Source organism: Pholcus phalangioides, unplaced genomic scaffold, assembly GCF_987345545.1.
Source record: "Pholcus phalangioides strain wild (caught in Gottingen) unplaced genomic scaffold, Ppha-v1.0 ptg000008l_1, whole genome shotgun sequence".
In the NCBI taxonomy this organism is placed as follows: Eukaryota; Metazoa; Arthropoda; class Arachnida; order Araneae; family Pholcidae; genus Pholcus; species Pholcus phalangioides.
In genome coordinates this window covers 24,879,420-24,899,736 of record NW_028301601.1, presented here as the reverse complement: position 1 = coordinate 24,899,736, position 20,317 = coordinate 24,879,420, and the positions used below count along the sequence as shown (strand labels likewise).

At 41.8% G+C, this 20,317-nt stretch overlaps 1 protein-coding gene across 4 annotated transcripts in view; it reads right to left on the bottom strand.

The window, feature by feature from the left end:
• Window positions 1-18,636, bottom strand: part of LOC149084073 (SUN domain-containing ossification factor) — a 57,065-nt gene extending 38,429 nt beyond the window's left edge. Inside the window, exon 1 of one of the 4 annotated variants that reach the window (XR_016192943.1) lies at window positions 18,332-18,635. Coding sequence is in view for 3 of the 4 variants with exons in the window: in XM_089234422.1 (XP_089090548.1) it covers window positions 18,332-18,390 (59 nt within the window). In the remaining variant the exon portion in view is untranslated. Of the gene's footprint in view, window positions 1-18,331 lie in introns of all 4 variants that reach the window. The other 3 variants (XM_089234422.1, XM_089234423.1, XM_089234424.1) reach the window with 3 other exon arrangements.
• Window positions 18,637-20,317: the final 1,681 nt, after the last annotated feature.

Sequence of the window (20,317 nt, the reverse complement as noted above, 5' to 3'; positions counted from 1 at the left end):
GGGGACTGAGAACCCCCTTCCCCAATTAATGAATAAATAAAGCGGGGCACTGCATCCTTCTACATACGGGCTCGAGGCTCGTCACGGGACGACTGGCAACTTTCAGCCCTCTCAATGTTTTTTCATGCCCACGCCTTTGCTCTGGGCTGCAAAATGTAAAGGGTGGCAAATTTCTGTCGGAAACTGGAAAACCACTATAAAATCATAAGTTATATACCACTATAAATCATTATGCAGTCGCTGGGGCGGAAAAATCCTGACTTCCCCACAAACACATCAAAAATCTTTTAGAAAGAAAACTTTATCTATGTATTGTCTATACCGGTGGTTCTCAACCAGTGCTCCACGTGCACTGGTTGAGGGGGCTCCACGTTCACTCAATTAAAGTAAAGTGAATCAGTAAATTTTATGACAAAAAAAAAAAACGTGGCGTACGGGACTCCGTCGTAGAAATTATATACTAAAAAGGGCTCCGTGACTCAGAAAAAAGGTTGAGACTTGCTGGTCGACACTAATTTTCTACTCAATACTGAACATGTTCTTAGAATTTCAACGAAAATTTGTAGAGATTTTTCCAGGAACGTCATTTCAACATTTTCCAGGGAAGGGGGCAGGCAAAGAACATGAACTCAATTTATGTATATCTACTCTATAATATAAAATCACAAACTCGAAAAGGGCCTGTTTCTAAGCAACCGAAATTAGTGACGATTTTATGTTACGGAGGTGAGTGACGTTTTTTGAGTGATGGAAATCGGTTACGATTTTAGGTCAAGTATTCATTTAACTCTAGCATATTCGGGACCCATTTAACCCATCGGGACCAAGTTACGTGCATGTACTGAGAGGCTCCCACATCCTACAGCAGGGCCCCTAGACTGGAATAGATGGCGAGCCCCCAAACCAGCTTTTCGGGGGCCCTCTGTGGTTAATTTATAGTGTGAAAAATCAAAAAGTGATAAGAATCGTTCCGGCCCCTGTCAGCCCTGCCCTTGTGGGGGAAGGGGGGTCATGCTGAGAGGTATGTATATGTATCCTATACATATAACACCAGTGCTCCCAACACACAGGGTCGGAGTACCCGGGGGGATTGCACATATACCTTAATGGGGAAGTTAAAAGGTTTGATTTCCAGGGCCCTTGATGGATCTCGTTGTTTTCTTGCTGCTTTAACATTGAAAAATTTGCGATAGCGGAAGCTCAAGCTATATCCAGTCTGGGGAACCCATAAAATTTGCGAATTCGGTCACGGGTAATTGAGGAAGGGGGGCCCGGAATTTATTCGTTGGTAAAATGAATACAAATGAACATTTGCCGTGGCACTCACAGGGGGGATGTATGACAAGCTCCGAGGGGACCGTTTCATTTTGGGGGCCCTGGATGAATGTCATTCTTTTCTGTTATTTAACGTTTCAGAATTTGCAACAACGAAAGCACAAGATAAAGCCAATCTGGGGGGCCTCACTAAAAGTATGCGAATTGGTGTCCCAGGTAATTGGTTGGGGACCCTGGATTTTATTCGTTGGTAAAATGAATACAAATGGAAATTTTCATGGCGATCGCACCGGGGATGACCGACAAGCTTCCAAGTCGGGGGCCGCATGTTTGCAGGTTCTCCTTAGGGGGCCCTGGATGAATCTCATTCTTTTCTGTTGTTTAACATTGTACAATTTGCAACAGCGGAAGCCCGAGATAAATCCAGAATTCAGTCTGCGTCCCCCACTAAAAATCTGAGTATTGGGTCCCTGCTGCTGAATGGGGGCCCTGGATTTCATTCGTTCTAAAATTGATAAAAATTTAAAATTTTCGTGTCCCCTCACCGGGGAGATGTCCGACAAGTCTCCAGGTCGGGGCCCCATGGAAATGTTGACAAGTTTCATTTTCGGTGTCCCTTGATGAATCTCATTGATTTTTGTTGTTTAACAATGTAAAATTTGCAACACATCGGTAGCCCGAGATAAATCCAGTCTGGGCCCCACTAAAATTCAGCGAATTGGAGTCTGGGGACCCCCCATGGGCAAGTTTTCTGGGGGTACTTGATGAATCACATTTGTTTTTTGTTGTTTTCTTATTATAAAATTCGCTTCTTCAGTAAGCTGGTGCTTTCACATGTCCCTTTCCATAGTACGCTGATGAAGTGGAACGAAATAAACAAGATATGTTGTGATGAGAAAAGGGGGGGGGCAGAGCCCCCTAGTATATATATATATATTTGTATGTATATATACCATTTTTAGTGTATTTTCAAAAGCCCCCCCCCCCCTCGAATGACGGCCCTGTATTTGTCAACACGTTGATGGATTAGCAGGGGTTCTCAAACTGTGCGCGCCAACCTTTGTCAGGGGTGCAGCTTCGCAGTGGTCTTGACAAAGGTTTTTCAAAGAAATGCTTTTCTTACAACTGCTCTTCACATAGACGTACGCAGAATTTTCTCGGGGGGGGGGGGGGTTCAGATTTGTTTTTCCTTCTGGGGGGGGGGGTTTACGTTTTTTCCGGCAAAATAACACTATAATCTTGGCTTAAGGGGGGGGGGGGAGTGTTAGAACCCCAAATCCCCCCTTTGCGTACGCCAATGGCTCTACATAAGAGAAATGGGCGGTGCGGGTGGAAAATGTTTGAGATTGAGAACCCGTTTTTTAGGAAAACGGATAAACACCGTGATGATTGCTCATCGCTTACTAACATTGTCGAAACACGGTTTCTGTTTTTTTTCTCTTTTATTTTATTGTACTGAATATCTGTTATTTCCGTGGATTTGAATTGGAATGTCGTGTGTTATGAAAGAGACACGAGATTTTTTCTGATACAAATAATGAACATCTCACACACAATACATATCTCTATATTTCTTACAAAATCAAAACCAGTTTATTGCATCATCCGCGCGTTCATTGAAATTGGTTATGTATAGAACACTGCCAAAAGCAGTGCCATCTTAAGGCATGGGTCCACCAGGGCACGACCAGGGAGCAGGGCCGTCTTAAGAGCATCATGGGCTCCCGGGCCAAGTGATTTTTCTGAGGCCCTACCAGGCAAATTCTTTAAAATTTCAACCAGATCTCATTTTTGTGAGGCCCCTTTTCTCTTCAGGTCCCTGGGCCGTGCCCGGGTGGGTCCATGCCTTAAGACGGCACTGCCCGGGAGACCTCAAGATAAAAAAGGCTTCACAAAAGAGAGATGTGGTTGAGATTTTCGAGAATTTGCCTGGTAGGTAGGGCCTCAGAAAAATCATTTGGCCCTTGGGCCCATGATGCTCTTAAGACGGCTCTGCATATAGGAGGAATCTATAATTCTGGGATGTCATAAATAATGGATCCACACTGATAATTTGTGCTTAACGACCACGTATACATTTATCGCTAATAACAATCATTTTCATAACGATACGGTGGCCATAAAAAAATTACAGTTGCGTATCGAGGTGTGTGGATAACTTCTCACTTCATCTCATTAACGGTGATATTTTGTTTAGAAAGTATCGAAATTAGCTTCTGCGGATTATAGGCATGTATTTTTATTCAGTGTATAACTAATTCTGTTGTCTCTCTATCTTGATTGAAGTATAATTATTTAAATCTTTATGCAATAATATTATAATATAACAACATTATGCAATAATATTATAATATACTAACATTATGCAATAATATTATAATATAATAACATTATGCAATAATATTATAATATAATAACATTATGCAATAATATTATAATATAATAACATTATGCAATAATATTATTCGAAACAACGGTTTGATACAAGAAGTCATTAAAAACATATATCAGGACTTGTAGTCTTTTGAGGATTAATGGGTTTATTGCAGCGCTTCTCAACCTTTTTTGACCCACGTAGCCCTTTCCGGTATGTAATTTCTATGGCGGCGCCCGGGACGCCTATTTTTTATTTATTCATCAAAGTTTCTGACCTATTTTTATTATTCAAAAATATTAATAATTATTTTTTTCAAATTTACTGGGTTTTTTTTATTTATTTTCCTCGAGTGGCCACGGAGCCCCTGGGAGTTCACACGGGGCCCTAAGGGCTCTATGGAGCACTGGTTGAGAACCGCTGGTTTATTGGAATCCTCCAATATTGCCAAACTGATTGATTTGGCATGAACAGGCTGGTAGGGTTACTAGTTGGCGAGATGTCACTTTTCCCGCTCAAAGGCTTCTCTTCTTTACCCTTCAGAACGCCTGCGGTCATTTTCGCTCTCTCCGCCTCGTCAGTATGTGAGGGGACATCGAGATGAGCATCGATGTATTTTCTCTTTTGAAATCGCTCTCTTTGTCGACTCCCCAGTATGTGTTCGGCCTTAGTCTCGACACAGAGAGCAACACAACACTACAAATATTCAATCATTACACTTCACTCAATCTGAAATTTAGATGGCAGCACTAAAAATTCATACACACTCACACTTCCGACACGACACAATCGGTAATAAATTGCCCTGGCGATAGACCGGAGTCGTGCTCGGTTCGAAAGAAAGTAGTAATTGTAGTCTATGCTCCCATCATCACTGATGTAGTCACGGAATAGCACATCAAATGACGCACAAAAAATTCAATCTGAGCACATCGCACGGAGTACTTTCATTCTGTAAGGACCCGGGTTTCTCAACAAGCTGGGTTGCAGAGAACAGGGAGAGTTAGAATAGTGATATCTTAAAAGCACCCGGAAAAAAGAAAGAGCACCCATATGACAATTCCGAAATACGGTCGGAACCAAATCATCGTAACGCTAATGACTGATGCGACTTGATCGGGTCGTTTAATTTAAGAGTTCAATACCTCCGAGTAAGGAATCGGTCATAAGTAAAAACCGGAAGTTCAGACAAAATACGTTTTTTTTTAAATTTTCGTACCATAAATGTGTGTGTGCCCATTTTAACACAGTTTTAGGTTTAATTAGTGAATTTCAGAGGCCATAATCTGTAAAACTTGGATATTTTGAGCATCGAAAACTTCAAAAGGATTATTAAAATTTTTTTTCCCCACAACTCTCAGTATTAACTATCATTAGAAAGTCCCCCCCCCCCAATTCCAGCCCCTTTTAGACGCAAACAAAAGATCTGAGATTGGTGTTGCCATGAATTAACTTTGATTTGACCGGAAGGTATTTGACGTGAATGATTTTGTTTCAGATGAGCAAACAGCCCATGTTAGAAAAACGGGGGAAAATATTAGAAATTTTTGTTTTTCCACATGCTTTGCGTCTCGCTCAGGCGTTCCAATGCGTTGTATGTGTATAGCAAACCGATAATTGTCCCAAGATGTCATGAATGGACGTCATGCCTCAAACAAGTCGGGGTAGGAGCAGACAAGGATCTGGGGGGGGGGGGCATGTTTTTTTGCACCATAAATGCACTGCAAACAACCATGGCTATATATATTTTACACAAATATTTTTTGGTATTCTTTAAATTCACCAGAGTCGCCTTTACAGGGTGTGTGATAGATGCGGCCACACAGGGCCCCGTGCTGAAGGTGTCCTGCATATAGGGGGCCTACGTGATAATATAAAAAAAAATTGTTTTTTCTTACTAATATAGAACAAGAGCAATGTTTCAACTACAGAAATGATAATGGTTATTCCAAATAGTACAACAAATAAATGAGAGTTATTCGCAATTCGAGGTAGCCCCCACAGATAATTTTCTCTACTGGCTTCGAGTCTGGTAATGGTAGCCCTGGAATGGGCCTGATCCTGTGAGGGTCTTATAACATTTTATTTCGAGCCTGAAATCAATTTAACGTGGATAAAAATGCAGTTATTATAAACTGTAATTAAAACAATAGACGGATTAAGTGCACCAAATTTTCAACAAGTTTTTAGACCCTAAATATCTTTGTTATTTATTTTTTCTTCCTGCCAAAAATTATGCCACATTTTTAGCGCCTAAACTTCCAGGCTAGTCACAAGCATAGAATATTGTTGGGTGTTAGGCGAACCGTGCCTCTATAAGCACAGTAAGTCATTTAATCATTTTTGTCGCACTACGGTCACTTTCGCACACGAGGGCAAATTATACCGGAACCTACAATTTATTGAAGATTCCGAACGGCAGCCTTTTCTTTTATACTCAGAGAGGTTGGTGCGTTAACAAATCGGCGTGCTTCCTGTGGGTAGCAATATTTTTTTGTGGTCATGTCACCGTTTTCTGTTGTACTGCCGCAACAAAAAAGTTTCTGTTAAGGACGAACTGGGTCTCGAACTGACATCTCTAAACATTCTTTATTACTTTAGGCGAGTATATTATCGACCTAGGCTACTGCGCCCAAAGCACAGAAGGAGAATACAGAAAACAGCAGGTTACAAATGCCTGTGGTAATAAATTCGCAAAATTGTATTTTTTTTTTTGAAAAAAAAAATGTAAATACACTGAAGCCATTTTTGAGTATAAATATCATTTCCTCATCCTCATTATAATATATCAACCTGGAAGGTAACGAATGACACGTATTTAGCAAAAAAAAAAAGTTAGTTCTAGGTCTGGTTTTTGACAGACACATCACGTCTGTGCTAATAACAAACGGCCCAAGACACACTGACGTCTGAGCGAAAAGCTGCAGCTGTGCTTCGCCGCTGGAACAAACGCCACTAATAACTCGTCAGAATTGTTTATTCAGAACAATACCTTCGGTCCCACATAACCATAAATCCATGCACGCAACCTGTTTGCACAGGTGTGTGTCGTCAGCCATTTATACTTCCATACTTCAGGAAATCAGAATAAAGAATTCACCTTGATCCGTTATTGCCGAAGAAAAACAATAACAAATACCATAACGTACATTCTTGAATATAATGCCGGCAAATTCCTTGTACGCTGGAACTGATTTACGCATGGGCAAGTAGAACATTTGCCTAGGCCACCCAAATTGGAAAAAAATCTCTTCAGCGCCAAACCATCTTTGACTCCGAACCTATTCAGAATGTAGTATTTATGCAATTTAATTATTACAGTCGAGCCTCGCCATAGCACACCTTCGGATATAACGAAAGGAATTTTTGGCCACGTCCCATACGATGTTCTCAAATCAAATCGGATAGACAATTTCCGGTGTCATTTCATATTGACACGAAAAGAATTTTCCCCACGGCTTTCCACTGAACAACCATATTCGCTGACTAACCAAACACTTTGATCATAGTTGTCCGCCATCAATGCCTTCTTCCTGGGGCCCCTCTCTTTCTTTCAAACCGAGCACAACTCACGTCTATCACCATCTACTACCGGCGATTTACTACCTAGTGAGTTGTGCCGGAAGTGCAACTGTGTACGTACCTAACAGTCTGAGTGTTGTGTTTGATTTATCAGTGCTGCCATCTATATTTCTGAAGGGAAGTGAGTGATGTGTTACGATTGAATTACATTTGTAATGTTAGGTCTGTTGCTCTCTGTGGCGAGACTTTAAACGGGAGATCGGTTCGCATTCACGCCTTGAAGTTGGGAACTACAGAAAATTAACTTCAGCCGACCACCACTATGGCGACGGTAAGGGTGGGTTCAAACCCGGGTGCTCGCGATGCGAGTCCGTCACTATGACCACTCGCCCACCATAGCGGCTCCTGGGGCCCCTGCTTGTACTCATTTGTCTGTCAATTTTTTTTTACACTTTCTTCTTTCAGTCGCGTCTATAGCCACCCGCCTGGGCAAGTCCACGGATCATCAAAAGTTCACAACTGATCAAATTACAATAAATACGTTAGTCAGACTTCAATATGGCGAACTACTACTGCTTTTCCGTACACCAGTTCCGGTCACATCGCCGTTCGATAGTGAGGAAATACCTTACCATGTATGTACTTCCCCGGGATCTAACCAGCGGCCCTGACGGTAGCCTTTATGGTGGTAGCGAGCACATTATACCAAATGTGGCGAACTGGGACACATACCCCATTCTCGTCGAATGTCAAAAAAATCTTGTCAAATATTGCCTATATACGACCAAACTTTATCATGCTATCTCTGCACAACTCAGAAATCCGCCGAGACTGGCCCTTCAAACCGGATTAGTTGATTAAAGATGTCATTTGGTGAAATAACAATGCGGCCTCGTTTTGAATCAGAGGCTACTGATATGTGGGCTGTGTCAGGGCGTGATATTTCCCATGCTAATTTATAATCGCCGTCATTCAGTTGATAGCCGAATTTCGGACTTGAAATCTGCAAGAACGAGTCATTTTCCGATACCCACAAATTCACTGAACATGCATTATTCCCTAGCGGAGCCATCTTCAACCTGTTGCTCGCGACTCCATGGTGCTTCCGTAAGCATCAAGAGTGCTCAATGCTTGTGTCTATCAAGTGCTCGCGAGCACGAAATTAAATTAATCACTCCGTGAAAACTTCATCTCCAAGGATTATAATTATGCAGATTTCAGGCATACTCATGTCAAAGTTGCCGTAAGGGTGCTCTTCGTTTGATGACTGGCACAGGTAGTGCCTGCGACACAAAAAACGTTGAAGACCCCTGTTCTAGCACCTATCCCAAGGCTGGGCAAATTGCAAAAAAATCTAAGCATCAGAACAATTTTTTTTAGGCGCCGAAAAAAAAAAAATTTACCAGATGAAAAAGGTCTAAAACAAAGCTTTTGATTGAGGACAAAGTGACCCTCTTTTATGTTGACAGATATGCTACTATAAATTCCAAACATTTTGCGCTACTCTCAGCTGTCAATTTAGTAACTACACAAAGAAAATATTCGGCACCAATACAGATTTTTTCGCCATAACCCAGGGGTTCTTAATCTGTGTACCGCAGCGCCCTAGTGCGACAGCCCTAACAAAGGGTTTTTGAAGGAGATTCAAAGCCACATCAGGGGTGTACCCAGCGATTATGACCAAGTCAGAAGTTCGACTATTTTAATAGGCCAATTTTTCAAAGATGGGGGAAAAAAAGATTGAAATTAAATCCCTACTCCACCACCATCAATTCAGTTGACAATTTCACACGGAAACACGGGTCAGCGTTTCTCTTTTCAACACCACGTTATTTTCTGATATCAAATCCCAGAGCCAGAATCTGAACGCGTGATTTTTTGAGTTTTGTTATACCGCCCTACGTGTACAGGGCTAAAATACACAGCAACAACCGGATGTATCCAACAGATTCGTAATGTGCATTGGAAAAAAAATTGTACACCATGAAATTTCCGGCACATGTTCTCGTGTGGCCTATATATAGGTCTATAACACTTGTTTTGCTTGCTGACTATGAAGGGAAACAATTGCTGTAGTTTTTTTTATTATTCAGTTTGAAGATTCGAAATAGCCAGCAACTCTTCCGGTATTAAGTAGGCGCGGAGTAAAAAAAACAACTGGAGAGAAGGGAATACGATGATTTTTTTTTATCGAGTCACGCATCAGCGAATGACCAAACAAAACCGTCCCAGAAACGGAAAGTCGTCAACTGGTGCGAAAAGAAGAAATTGAAATTCTTACAAGGAAAGGGAATATGTAGGAAATTGCCAGAGCGGGTAGTGGACGATGCAAAATATCCGATTGCATCATCGTATTACGAACGAATTTGAGTAGTGCTGTAACTAGATATGAAAATTCACTTCGCTTACTGAGGAAAATATGAATATTTAGTGCGCCCCGCTTCACAAAATTATGAACGGGCGGTCAAAGAAGATAGGCCCACCTAAACTTGAGACCTTCTAAAAGAAACGTTTCAAATTTTCTACGAAAACGAAAAACATTGAAATAATAGAGAAATCTGTAGGTCACGATGAAAAAGGGCTCGCGCAATGGAGGTGTGCCTTATCTCATTTTTCACGACGCTATCTTCTTCAAAGTGACACGTGTTGCGTTTTGTGTGTATCATATTCGAATCGAGTAATACGATCAATCGATAAATGATAAATAATAATCGACAACGCTTGTGTGAAACAGTCGGGGTGTGTAATAGATAAAGCTTTTTCCACTTTCCCGGAAAGAATGGAACCTTGAAAAGTTATTTAATTGATCACAATCGAGCAAAAGAACCATGGCTCGGAGGCCCCGGATAATTTTTTTTTGAGACTAAAAGTTGCATAGAGTAAGTACATGGATAGCACTGACTAGAAAAAAGAGGAGGGGGGGGGGGAGAGAAAAAAATTTAGGGTCTAAAAATTTGGTTCCGAGACGATCAATAACTTCAATTTTTTCTTGAAGTGTGTGTGTGTGTGTGTGGGGTGTCAGTTGAAATATGATAAAAATCCACAGACAAATACACGGCTAGACAAATCCCAAGTGCCAGGTCTCCATGGCGACTATAAAATCAGCATTGGCACCTAAAATTTTCAATAGGTGATTACTAAATTTGAGTCTAAAGATGAATTTTCTGATTTCATGACAGTGCATCATTCAATATGGAAAAGATTCACCTAGCTGTGGAAACCTTATTTAAAGCCGTTCTCTTGAGCAAAACCATGCTTAGCTCATGAGAGGTTTAGCTGTGTGTTGCCTAAATATATTTTTTTCAATTCATCAAGTGCTGAGCAAAAAACAGGGCTGATTTTAGAACAACTCCCGAAAGATCAAGACTCATATTGCGAGATTTTTCCCCTCTCCATGTTTGAATTCAGTGGAAAAGCGCAATGCAAGGATTCTCAAACTTTTATGTTCACGGAATGGCATTAGAACATTGAATATCATGGTACCAATGAAAGATTTTGAGGCATATTTGGCAACACCCAGCAAAGTGCTATTTCTTCAGATGGGAGTAGATTGAAAGTAACAATTAACACAGTCAATATATGTTTTCAATGCATGGCAATGACAGCTACTATATATATATATACAGTACCTGACTTTGACTATTAGGAGCGCCCCCCCCCCCCTAATCCCAGGTAAAAAGACAACAGAGGAAGCCCTCCACAAGTAAAGTAGGCTATAAGACTTTCAGATTACTTGGCAAATGAATGTATCAACACTTGGCTCTTCCATGGTAAATGTATCCCTTATGAATATAGGAATCAGGCCCATAATGCTGGTAACCAGGGTTGGGTTTGACATTTTTTCTAAAACTAATTTCTGTCATGAGCGTCGAAAACTATTGAAAACCTAAAAATGAATGCTTTTTGGATAACAAGTCAGTGATGGAAAAAGCTTACAAATAATTGGCATTTTTTAGTTTTTTGGATGGCAATTCTCCCCTATGGTCTCCGGTAAGCGTTCCTCAGTTTGAAATTTAACACACGTGCGAGTGTGAATATTCACGATATGAAACTAGATGTAGCATTGTAGCCATGCGCATAAAGTTTACTTCAAGTTCTGCTTGGAGAAAACTGTAGGTTGATTATCATTGCTGTACGTGACTTTGAGGGGGGCTAGCTCACGAATACGAGCCACTACTTGTCGAAGAGAAGGTGTGCTTGGGGAAGACTATGGGCTGGAGATGCATGAGGCATTCAAGAACTAGTGGTGAAAATGTTTAGAAGTTGACGGTAGAAGAAATGATGGATTTATTTCGCAAGCACCAGCGAGAGTTTACGGAAGGTATCTCATCTGAAAAAGGGAGAAGTAAGGTGTCCTTCACATAAAATGAGATTAGAGTAGAATGTGCGGATCTGTGCAAAATTCTGTAGAAAAGAATCGGATTGGATTGGATTGGATTTTCAATTTATTGGCGCAAGGACCAATTTGGTCAAACTGCGCCAAAGCAAGACATAAAAATGAGAAAAATGTCATTCTGTCATGTCAAAAAACTAAAACATATAAAACGGAACATGGAACGTAAAACAATGACATAAATTGTAAAAACTATAATTTGTCGTATAAACCAATGGCTTTGATGAATTTAAAAATGCGAGATGCATCGCTATTGTCATTTAAAATGTCATGAAGTGAAAGATGACTATGACCAAAAGCGGTCGTAAAATGATGACGATGATGTGAACAAGTAAAAGCATGAGCAATGGTCAATGGACTTTGACAATGAAGGCACTCTGGTTGACTCTCTCGTAATAATAAATATGATTGTGTGAGGCGACTGTGTCCTATGCGCAACCGGGCAAGCAGGACTTCCTCCTTTCGGTTAGTCCTGCAGCTCGAACGCCAGTGGCCAAGTGTGGGCTTGATGGCATGAAGTTTATTATTAACTTGATTGTTCCAATGATCCTGCCAGTGGCGATGCATCACTTCCCGGAGGATTGAGAAGTGGTCACTGGCAGGTACCAAAAGGCTATTGTCAATGTTAGTTGTTGTTCGAGCTGCGTTGTCTGCTTTTTCATTGCCCGGTATTCCTACATGACTTGGTACCCAGTAAAATTTTACTGTGGTACCGTGATGAATGAGGTGATGCAGTTCATGAAAAATGGCATGAATAAATGGATGAATGTGAAAAGTAAAAGAACACAATGCTTGCAATGAGCTAAGAGAGTCGCTATAAATGATGCATCGTCGGTGGCGTTTGCGTCGTATATGACGTAGAGCCTGAAGGATTGCGTACAGCTCTGCCGAGTAAATAGAAAATATGTCGGGAAGTTTGAAAGATGTCTCCTCACAGCAGATGTAGGCACAACCGACATGCCCAGGGCTCTTAGAACCGTCGGTATATATGGGAAAGTACCTGTTGTACCTACCCCTGTGCCTAAAGAATATCTGTCGATATATGACATCTGCTGTGGTGGCTCTAGAGTATGATGATAATGAAAGAGAGACATCTGGCAGAGACTGCTCCCATGGTGCCAGTTGCCAAGCAACTGGGGCCACACGACTGATGTCTATTTGTAGTTCTTCCACAAGTGCCCTCATACGAAGACCGTAAGATGGAACACATGAAGGGCGAGCAGCAAATAGTCTATGAAATGAGGGATTAAAAATTACACGATGAAGTGGATGATCTGGTAAAGACTTCATTTTGAAATAATATTTCAAGGAAAGTTGCTGGCGTCTTGATGTCAGTGATGGCTCGTTGCATTCGACATAGAGGCTTTCCATGGGAGAAGTTCGGAAAGCTCCAGAGCAAATGCGGAGAGCGAGATGATGAATTGGGTCGAGCACACTCAGATAACTCCGAGGTGCTGACCCGTATACAATGGAGCCGTAGTCAAGCTTTGATCTTATTAGAGCTTTATACAAGTGAATGAGTGACTTACGGTCTGCTCCCCATGATGTAGACGAGATGACCTTCAAGAGGTTCATCGTCTTCATGCAACGAGCTCTTAATTGTGCAATATGAGGTTTGAAAGTAAGCTTTTTATCGAATGTGATGCCGAGGAATTTTGTATTTTCTACTATTGGTATTTGACTATTGTTTAGAAACAATTGTGGGTCATCATGTAGGTCTCGACGCCGACAAAAGTGCATAGCGACAGTTTTGTCAGCGGAAAATGAGAAGCCGTTATTATGTGCCCACTTGCTGATCTTGTTGAGTGCGGTTTGCAATTGTCTCTCGGCTGTCCTCATATTCACTGATTGATATGATATCAAGAGATCATCCACGTAAAGTGCGCCAGTGACAGACAACGGGAGTTGGTTCAACACCCCGTTGAGTCTTAAAATAAAAAGTGTAACACTTAAAATGCTACCTTGAGGTACACCTTGTTCTTGAATTTGGGGAGCTGATAATGTGCTTCCGATCCGTACCTGGAAGATGCGGCGAGCGAGAAAGTTCTTAATGAAAATGGGCAAGTTGCCCCGCAAGCCGCTATTATAGAGGTCGGAAAGAATTCCGTGCCTCCAAGTACGGTCGTAGGCCTTTTCTATGTCAAAAAATATGGCTAGCATATGCTCCCTCTTTACAAATGCTTGTCTTATTGATGTCTCAAGGCGTAACATATTGCATGTTGTGGACCTGAACCGTCTAAAGCCGCTTTGATGTTTCGATAAAATATTGTTAACCTCAAGGTAGTGCATAAGGCGATAGTTGACCATGCGTTCCATGAGCTTACATAGACAACTGGTCAAAGCAATAGGTCTGTAACTGTTAGGTTGTTGAGGATTTTTGCCAGGCTTCGGGAATGCAAGAACTATGGCTGCTCGCCAGGTGTCAGGAAATGAATGGCTGACCCAGATCCGATTGAATAATATGAGTAAATGTGACAGTGATTCTGGTGATAGATGCCGAATCATGGAATAATGAATAGCATCGGGCCCTACAGATGAGTCAGGACTTCGCTGCAAGGCCGTCGTCAGTTCATGAAGGGTGAACAATGAATTGTACCCCTCCGGTGTAAAAGGCCGGAAGGTGTACGATGTACGTTCGGCCGATGATTTAATGGGATGAAACGATGGGAGATAATTCGCATCACTGGAGACAGTGGCGAAATGGGCGGCGATGGTATCCGCAATATCCCTCACATCGCTGATGATAGTGCCATTGGTGTTTAAAATGGTGATTGGATGAGACTGATAATGACCATTGATTTTTCGGATCCGGTCCCAAATGACTTTCGATGAAGTAGATGAATTGATTCCCGTGGTAAACTTTTGCCAGGACTCGCGTTGAGCCTGGCGCCTGGTTCTTCTCGCCATCGCCTTTGCTTTTAAAAATGCCAACTTGTTGTCATGGGTAGGATACCGCCGGAACCTACTCCATGCTTTCTTTTGTGCTTTAATAGTCAGATTACATTCGTGGTTCCACCAAGGTTTAGGAAATTTAGGAAGTTTCGAGGAGACTTTCGGTATTGTTTCATTTGCTGCAGAGATGACACAACTGGTGACAAGGTCAACAAAGAAAAGAATCACCCAAATAAAGCTGTAGCAGCGTGCGAGCAAGGAATCTGTCCAACGAACACTGTAAATTCCCATTTCCCAGAAATCCTAAAAAGGAGGCAAAAGCATAGTGTCATTGGATAGGCTCGTTTTGAGCCTTATCCAAGTCATGCAAAAAGGATAGGTCTGCAAACAACAGTGTAATGTCTGTAAATTGGCCTAAACGACAGTCAATGATGCTTGTAAACATCGTATTGTATGTTTATTTATGGCTTTATTTATATTATGTATATTTTATTGTATTATATTTTATTATTATTGTGTTTATTGATTGAATGCCATTTTTATTAGTCATTTTTATGTGAATAAATAATTGTAGAATGAATTATACGAGTTTTCATTATTTCCTATGGTGAAGTTTGATTCAAATAATGAGCACATTGGCGGAACGAATTAAGCTCATTAACTGAAATTCTACTGTATATCAAAACTAAAAAAGTTTTTTTTGTAGACCTGTATAATTTTTTCTTTATATTGCTATCAAAATGACTGCTATCCGTCATTTTAGGGCAATCTCTCATAATTCAATATTGCCCATCCAATCCATTTAACCCATAGGTTCCCAAATTTTCTGTTCTATCACTACCTTTTTCAGAATATTTTTTTTCATCGCCCCCCCCAACTAGAGCCAACTCATAGGATCCCATATTATGCCTGTAACTTCTACCAACCCCATGGCATTTCACATCCATCAACCAGGGAGGGGGGGGGGTGATATTGTCCTCTTATTGAAACACTGGTTTAACATGAAATATTATAGCTCTAAAAATATGTTGAATTGAAATTCCCCCACACTGATCAAAGAGCTGACAAGCTTTGAAGCTGTGATATTGATGTATAGAAATATAAGGTTTCCTCATACTCTATTTCTTTCTTCAGGCAACAAATTAAGCAATTAATATTAACCCCTTAACTGCCATGGGGTATATATATATACCCTAGGGAGCCTGTGTGTTAACTGGCGTATAAAGTATATGCCTTAACTCTTCGCGACTGAAAAAGAGTAGCACTGGGGAGCGGATCATGTAAGATTTCGTCAGCAGTGAAGGGATTAACAGCGCAAAATGATGAAAACCATTTTGCTTGAATAGGAAGGCTGACGTATCAAGAAGCCGTAACTAATTTTATGATCACTATTGGTAAAAAATACACTGGTATTGTTTGATGTATATAGATATTATATAATGCAGTAGTTTTAATAATATTATAGATTCCTGGGCAGAGGCAGACTAAAAGTTTAGCCACCTGTGGGCTACAAAAATTTTGCCGCCCTTCTCTTACTCTTTTTCTTGACTCCATTCATTTTCCACCCTGTGCTTTAACCCGCTCTGCCCTCACCCAGCTAGCTGTAAATACACCCCAGTGTTTTTAAATCTTTCTTTTGATTGCTCACATGCTCGCACACTCTTGTAATTATCATCACTAGCATGCTTGTGGACTCATTTTGATTGCTATATATCATGCTTGTTGCATACTTGTTTGGTTTCAGTCCTATGGTTGCATACTATTTTGGTAACTCCCATGCTTACACATTTTTGAGGTCAGTGGTTCTCAACCTTTAAGCCCACGGCCTAGTTGATTTCTCTCCGCAAGTTGAAGGCAGTGCCATCTTAAGGCATGGGCCCGGCAGCCTCAAGAGAAAAGGGGAAAAAAAGCAAAAATGAGATCTGGTTGAAATTTTCAAGAATTTGCCTGGTAAGGCCTCAGAAAAATCACTTGATCCGGGGGCCCTTGACAATCTTAAGACAGCCCTGGTTGAAAGCCTGGTCATACATCCACCTAATGGGAAATAAAACAATGGACCACTCGCGCCCTGGTTCCACTAATGTCAGGGCCTGGCGATTGAGAACCTCTTGTCGGAGGCAGATATATGGTTTTACCGTCTGTGAGCTACAATAAGTTTTTTGCTTCCCCTCCAATTCTTATTTTCTTAAAAACGCATTCTTAAAATTTGTTGCCCCTCCAAACTTGCTGTTGCCCGCCACACCCCCTATAAATACACTCATAGTGAACACCCAAGATAATTTGGTACTACAATTCCCAAGGGAATGTATGGAAATTTATTGACAGATACTTCGAGCTAGGTAGGTTCCTCTAAGCAAAGGAATAGGTCAGCGAGTGACCAAGACCATGTGCAAGCACGTGAGTAACCAAAAGATTAACCTAGAGAGCCAATGAATGACCAGAAGATAGGTCTGAAGCATGTGAACAATTAAAACAGCGTGCCTACATGTGACTAATCAAAACAGTGACAGCAAATAGACGGACCAGATCATTGAGTGATAAAAAAAAAATGTGATTTGAAGAATGTTTAGGCATAGGAGTGGCCAAAAGAGTGCGTAAGCATAGAAGTGACCTACAGCAGTTTCCTCAACTGCCGGGCCCTGACATCATTCATACCGGATACCAGACCGAGAGTGACCAGCCGTTTCCTTTTTCTCCCATTCATTTTCCTTTATCGTGAAAGGCTTTCAATTTACAAAAAAAAATTATGAAAACTAGCCGCAGGCTTCTAAAGGTTGAGAACCACTGACCTAGAATATGATCATGGAGGAAACTAGAAGAGTGACCTAGACAGTGAGGGTCCACGTTAGTGAAAGATTAACCAAGAAATTGTGCATACATATGACGAGTGAGATATGTAAAGAGTAACCTAGAGTGTATGCATGCATGTGAGCAATTGAAACAGTCTGCAAGCATGTGAACAATCAAAAGAGTGACTTGACCAAATCAGCGAGCGATGAAAAAGTATCCCAGAGAGTCTGTATAAGCATGGGAGGGAACAAAAGAGTGTGCAAGTATGGAAGTGAACAATAGAGAGGAACCAGGCCCCACAAGTGAACGACCAAAAGAGTGACAGAATATATTACCAACAGTGTTCAAACATTGTAGCAACCAAAAGTGACATGCAGAGGCATCATATTCGCTGGGGCTAAGGAGGCTATAGAGAAGGGTGGTTGATTTGAAGAATGACTAGACAAGAAAATTTTTTGTAGCCCACAGAGACGGCAGAACCAGTGCCGTCTTAAGGCACGGCCCGGGGGCCTCACACAAATGGGATCTGAGATTTTCGAAAATTTGCCTGGTAGGGCTTCAGAAAAATCATTTGGCCCGTGGCCCATGATGCTCTTAAGACGGCCCTGGGCAGAACCATAAATCCGACTTTGACCCCGCTGTCCAAGTGTGCCCCATGCACTGACAGTACAGTTGTAAACGAAAATTGGTGTTTAACAAAGCATAATATTTCAAGCCGGGGGGGGGGGGGGGGGGAAGGCAAAGATATGATATTTGACAGTAGGGCAAACATGCGAAAATTTTTCATTGGCGAAACTCCGCCACACAATTGCGATAAAAATCGAAATGATCCATTCGGTGTTGGGGAGTCCCGTGCACTCGCTTCCATATGGGGACAGGGCCGTCTCAGGAGTATCATGGGCCCCCGGGCCAATTGATTTTTCCGAGGCCCTTACCAAACAAATACTCGAAAATTTCAACTAGATCTCATTTTTGTGAGGCCCCTCTTCGCTTGAGGTGCCCGGGTAGGCCCATTCCTTAAGACTTCACTGATGGGGGGAAGCATGAAACATTAATAATAATGTAATAATTATGAATCAACTCACCATAAACAGCACAAAGAAACGAAAAAAATCACATTCTTGAGGGTAGAGCTGACGCCCATAATTTCTCGCCTTCCTTCCTTCCCAACCACCAAGAAGCGCTTCACGTCCCGTCGTAAACTAAATTAGAATTCAAATAATTCAGCGCTAAACGAAACTTTATCACCATATTTGAACGAAGGAAGAAAAATAATTACCGGGGCTATTATAACAATGACGTGTTATAACGCCGAACCGCCATTTATGAATAACTGAAGGAACGCACGACAGCGCAGACGACGGCGCGCTGCAACTTGTCAACAGATGACATGACAGATGCTCGCCAACCAGACGATTTTCATCGCAGCCCCGAGATTTTGGCGTCAGAACAGACGCCAGCGGACAAAGTTATCCGTGTGTTTATTCGTTATTTCTTACTAGATGGCAGCACTAAGCCCGATGATGTATAGCAGTGGTTCTCAACCGGGGCCCAGTAATTCAAGGGGGCCATGCATGGCCCCCACATCCTGTAGTGGGGCCCCTAGGCTGGGATCTTTTGCGGGCCCCTCGGTCAGACTTTTAACGGGCCCCTTCTGTAGCTAATTTATAGCGTGAAAAAGCAAAAACTTATGATAATCGTCCCGGGCCCCCTCTATGTGGGGGCCATGGGGCCATGGCAGGTGGTTTGGAGAGCTGAGAAGAAAAATTAAGGTGTGAAGAAATAAAGATTTTATATTAGTGACTAACACTTACAGTGAGAGAGAGAATCCAACAAAACCACCTATAAAACCATGCCCTATAGAATTCTATAGGGCATGGACCCACCCAGGCCTCACCGCCATGGCCCCCACAAAGGGAGGGGGGGGGGCGCTAGCTCTAGGGCCCGGGACAGTTCTCATTATTTTTTGCTTTTTCATCGTATAATTTAACTGCAGAAGGGACCCGTGGAAAGTCTGACAGGGGGCCCGCAAAAGATTCCAGCCTGGGGGCCCCGCTCCAGCGTGTGGGGGGCCATGCTCACCGCCTACATTTTGCAACAAGTTTCCTAGGATGGGGTTTTTCTCAAGTCCCCGGCTAAATTTTTTAGACCCCCTTCCCTATATGAAATTTATTATATGAAAAACAAAAAAAAAATGATGAAAACCATATTAGGTCCCGGGCTGTAGCTCTGTGAGTCCCACTCTTGTGAGGGGTCATGTCCAGGGGCCTTATGCCCATAAGTGACCCCACCTTATGATATTTTGTATACTACAATATTAATTTTGAAAATAAGTAGGAAATATGTAGGCTGTTTATTTCCTGCTAAAGTATGGTACTACCATAGCATCACTTTGCCTAAGGGGGGGGGGCCATGATGTTGAGACGGTCCTGATAGAACTCGGACTAGCGGGGAGATCAATAAATTATAGGCTAGTGCCACTAGCCTAGTGGTCTGGAGGCTAATTTTCTTTGCAACATTTTCGTTCAGTATAAATTCACTGAAAAAAATCATTTCAATACGTATAAAGTGTCTTGCTTCTAGATGAGCGTTGAAAACTCTGGGTAAGACAGGGGAGCCACGAGAAAAAAATATGGTTCAAAGGGGGCCACGGGCAAAAAAGGTTAAGAAACACCGATGTATAGGATAGGCCGACATAGTCAAGGTAAACTGAGGAAGCAGGAGGCCTGCGCGAGCATCTTCGATGACGTCATTTCTTTCGGTTTACACAAAAGATGGCGTACTTTTCCGCCAAAAAAAAACTTACCACTTCACTAATTTTTCTCAACTAAAACAGAACCGCTATAAAGTCTAGGTCAATTCGTCGCGTTCAATTTGTCGCAGCGTCAATTCGTCGTGATACAAACTCATCGCGGTACAAATTTGTCGCAGGTTAATTTCGTCGCGGTACAAATTTGTAGCGAAGTCATTTCGTCGCGACAAATTTGAATTGCTTTAAAATTCATATGTTTGTTGTGATCTTATAAATAGGGTATGTCATGGCCCCCACATCCTGGAGCAGGGGTCCCAGG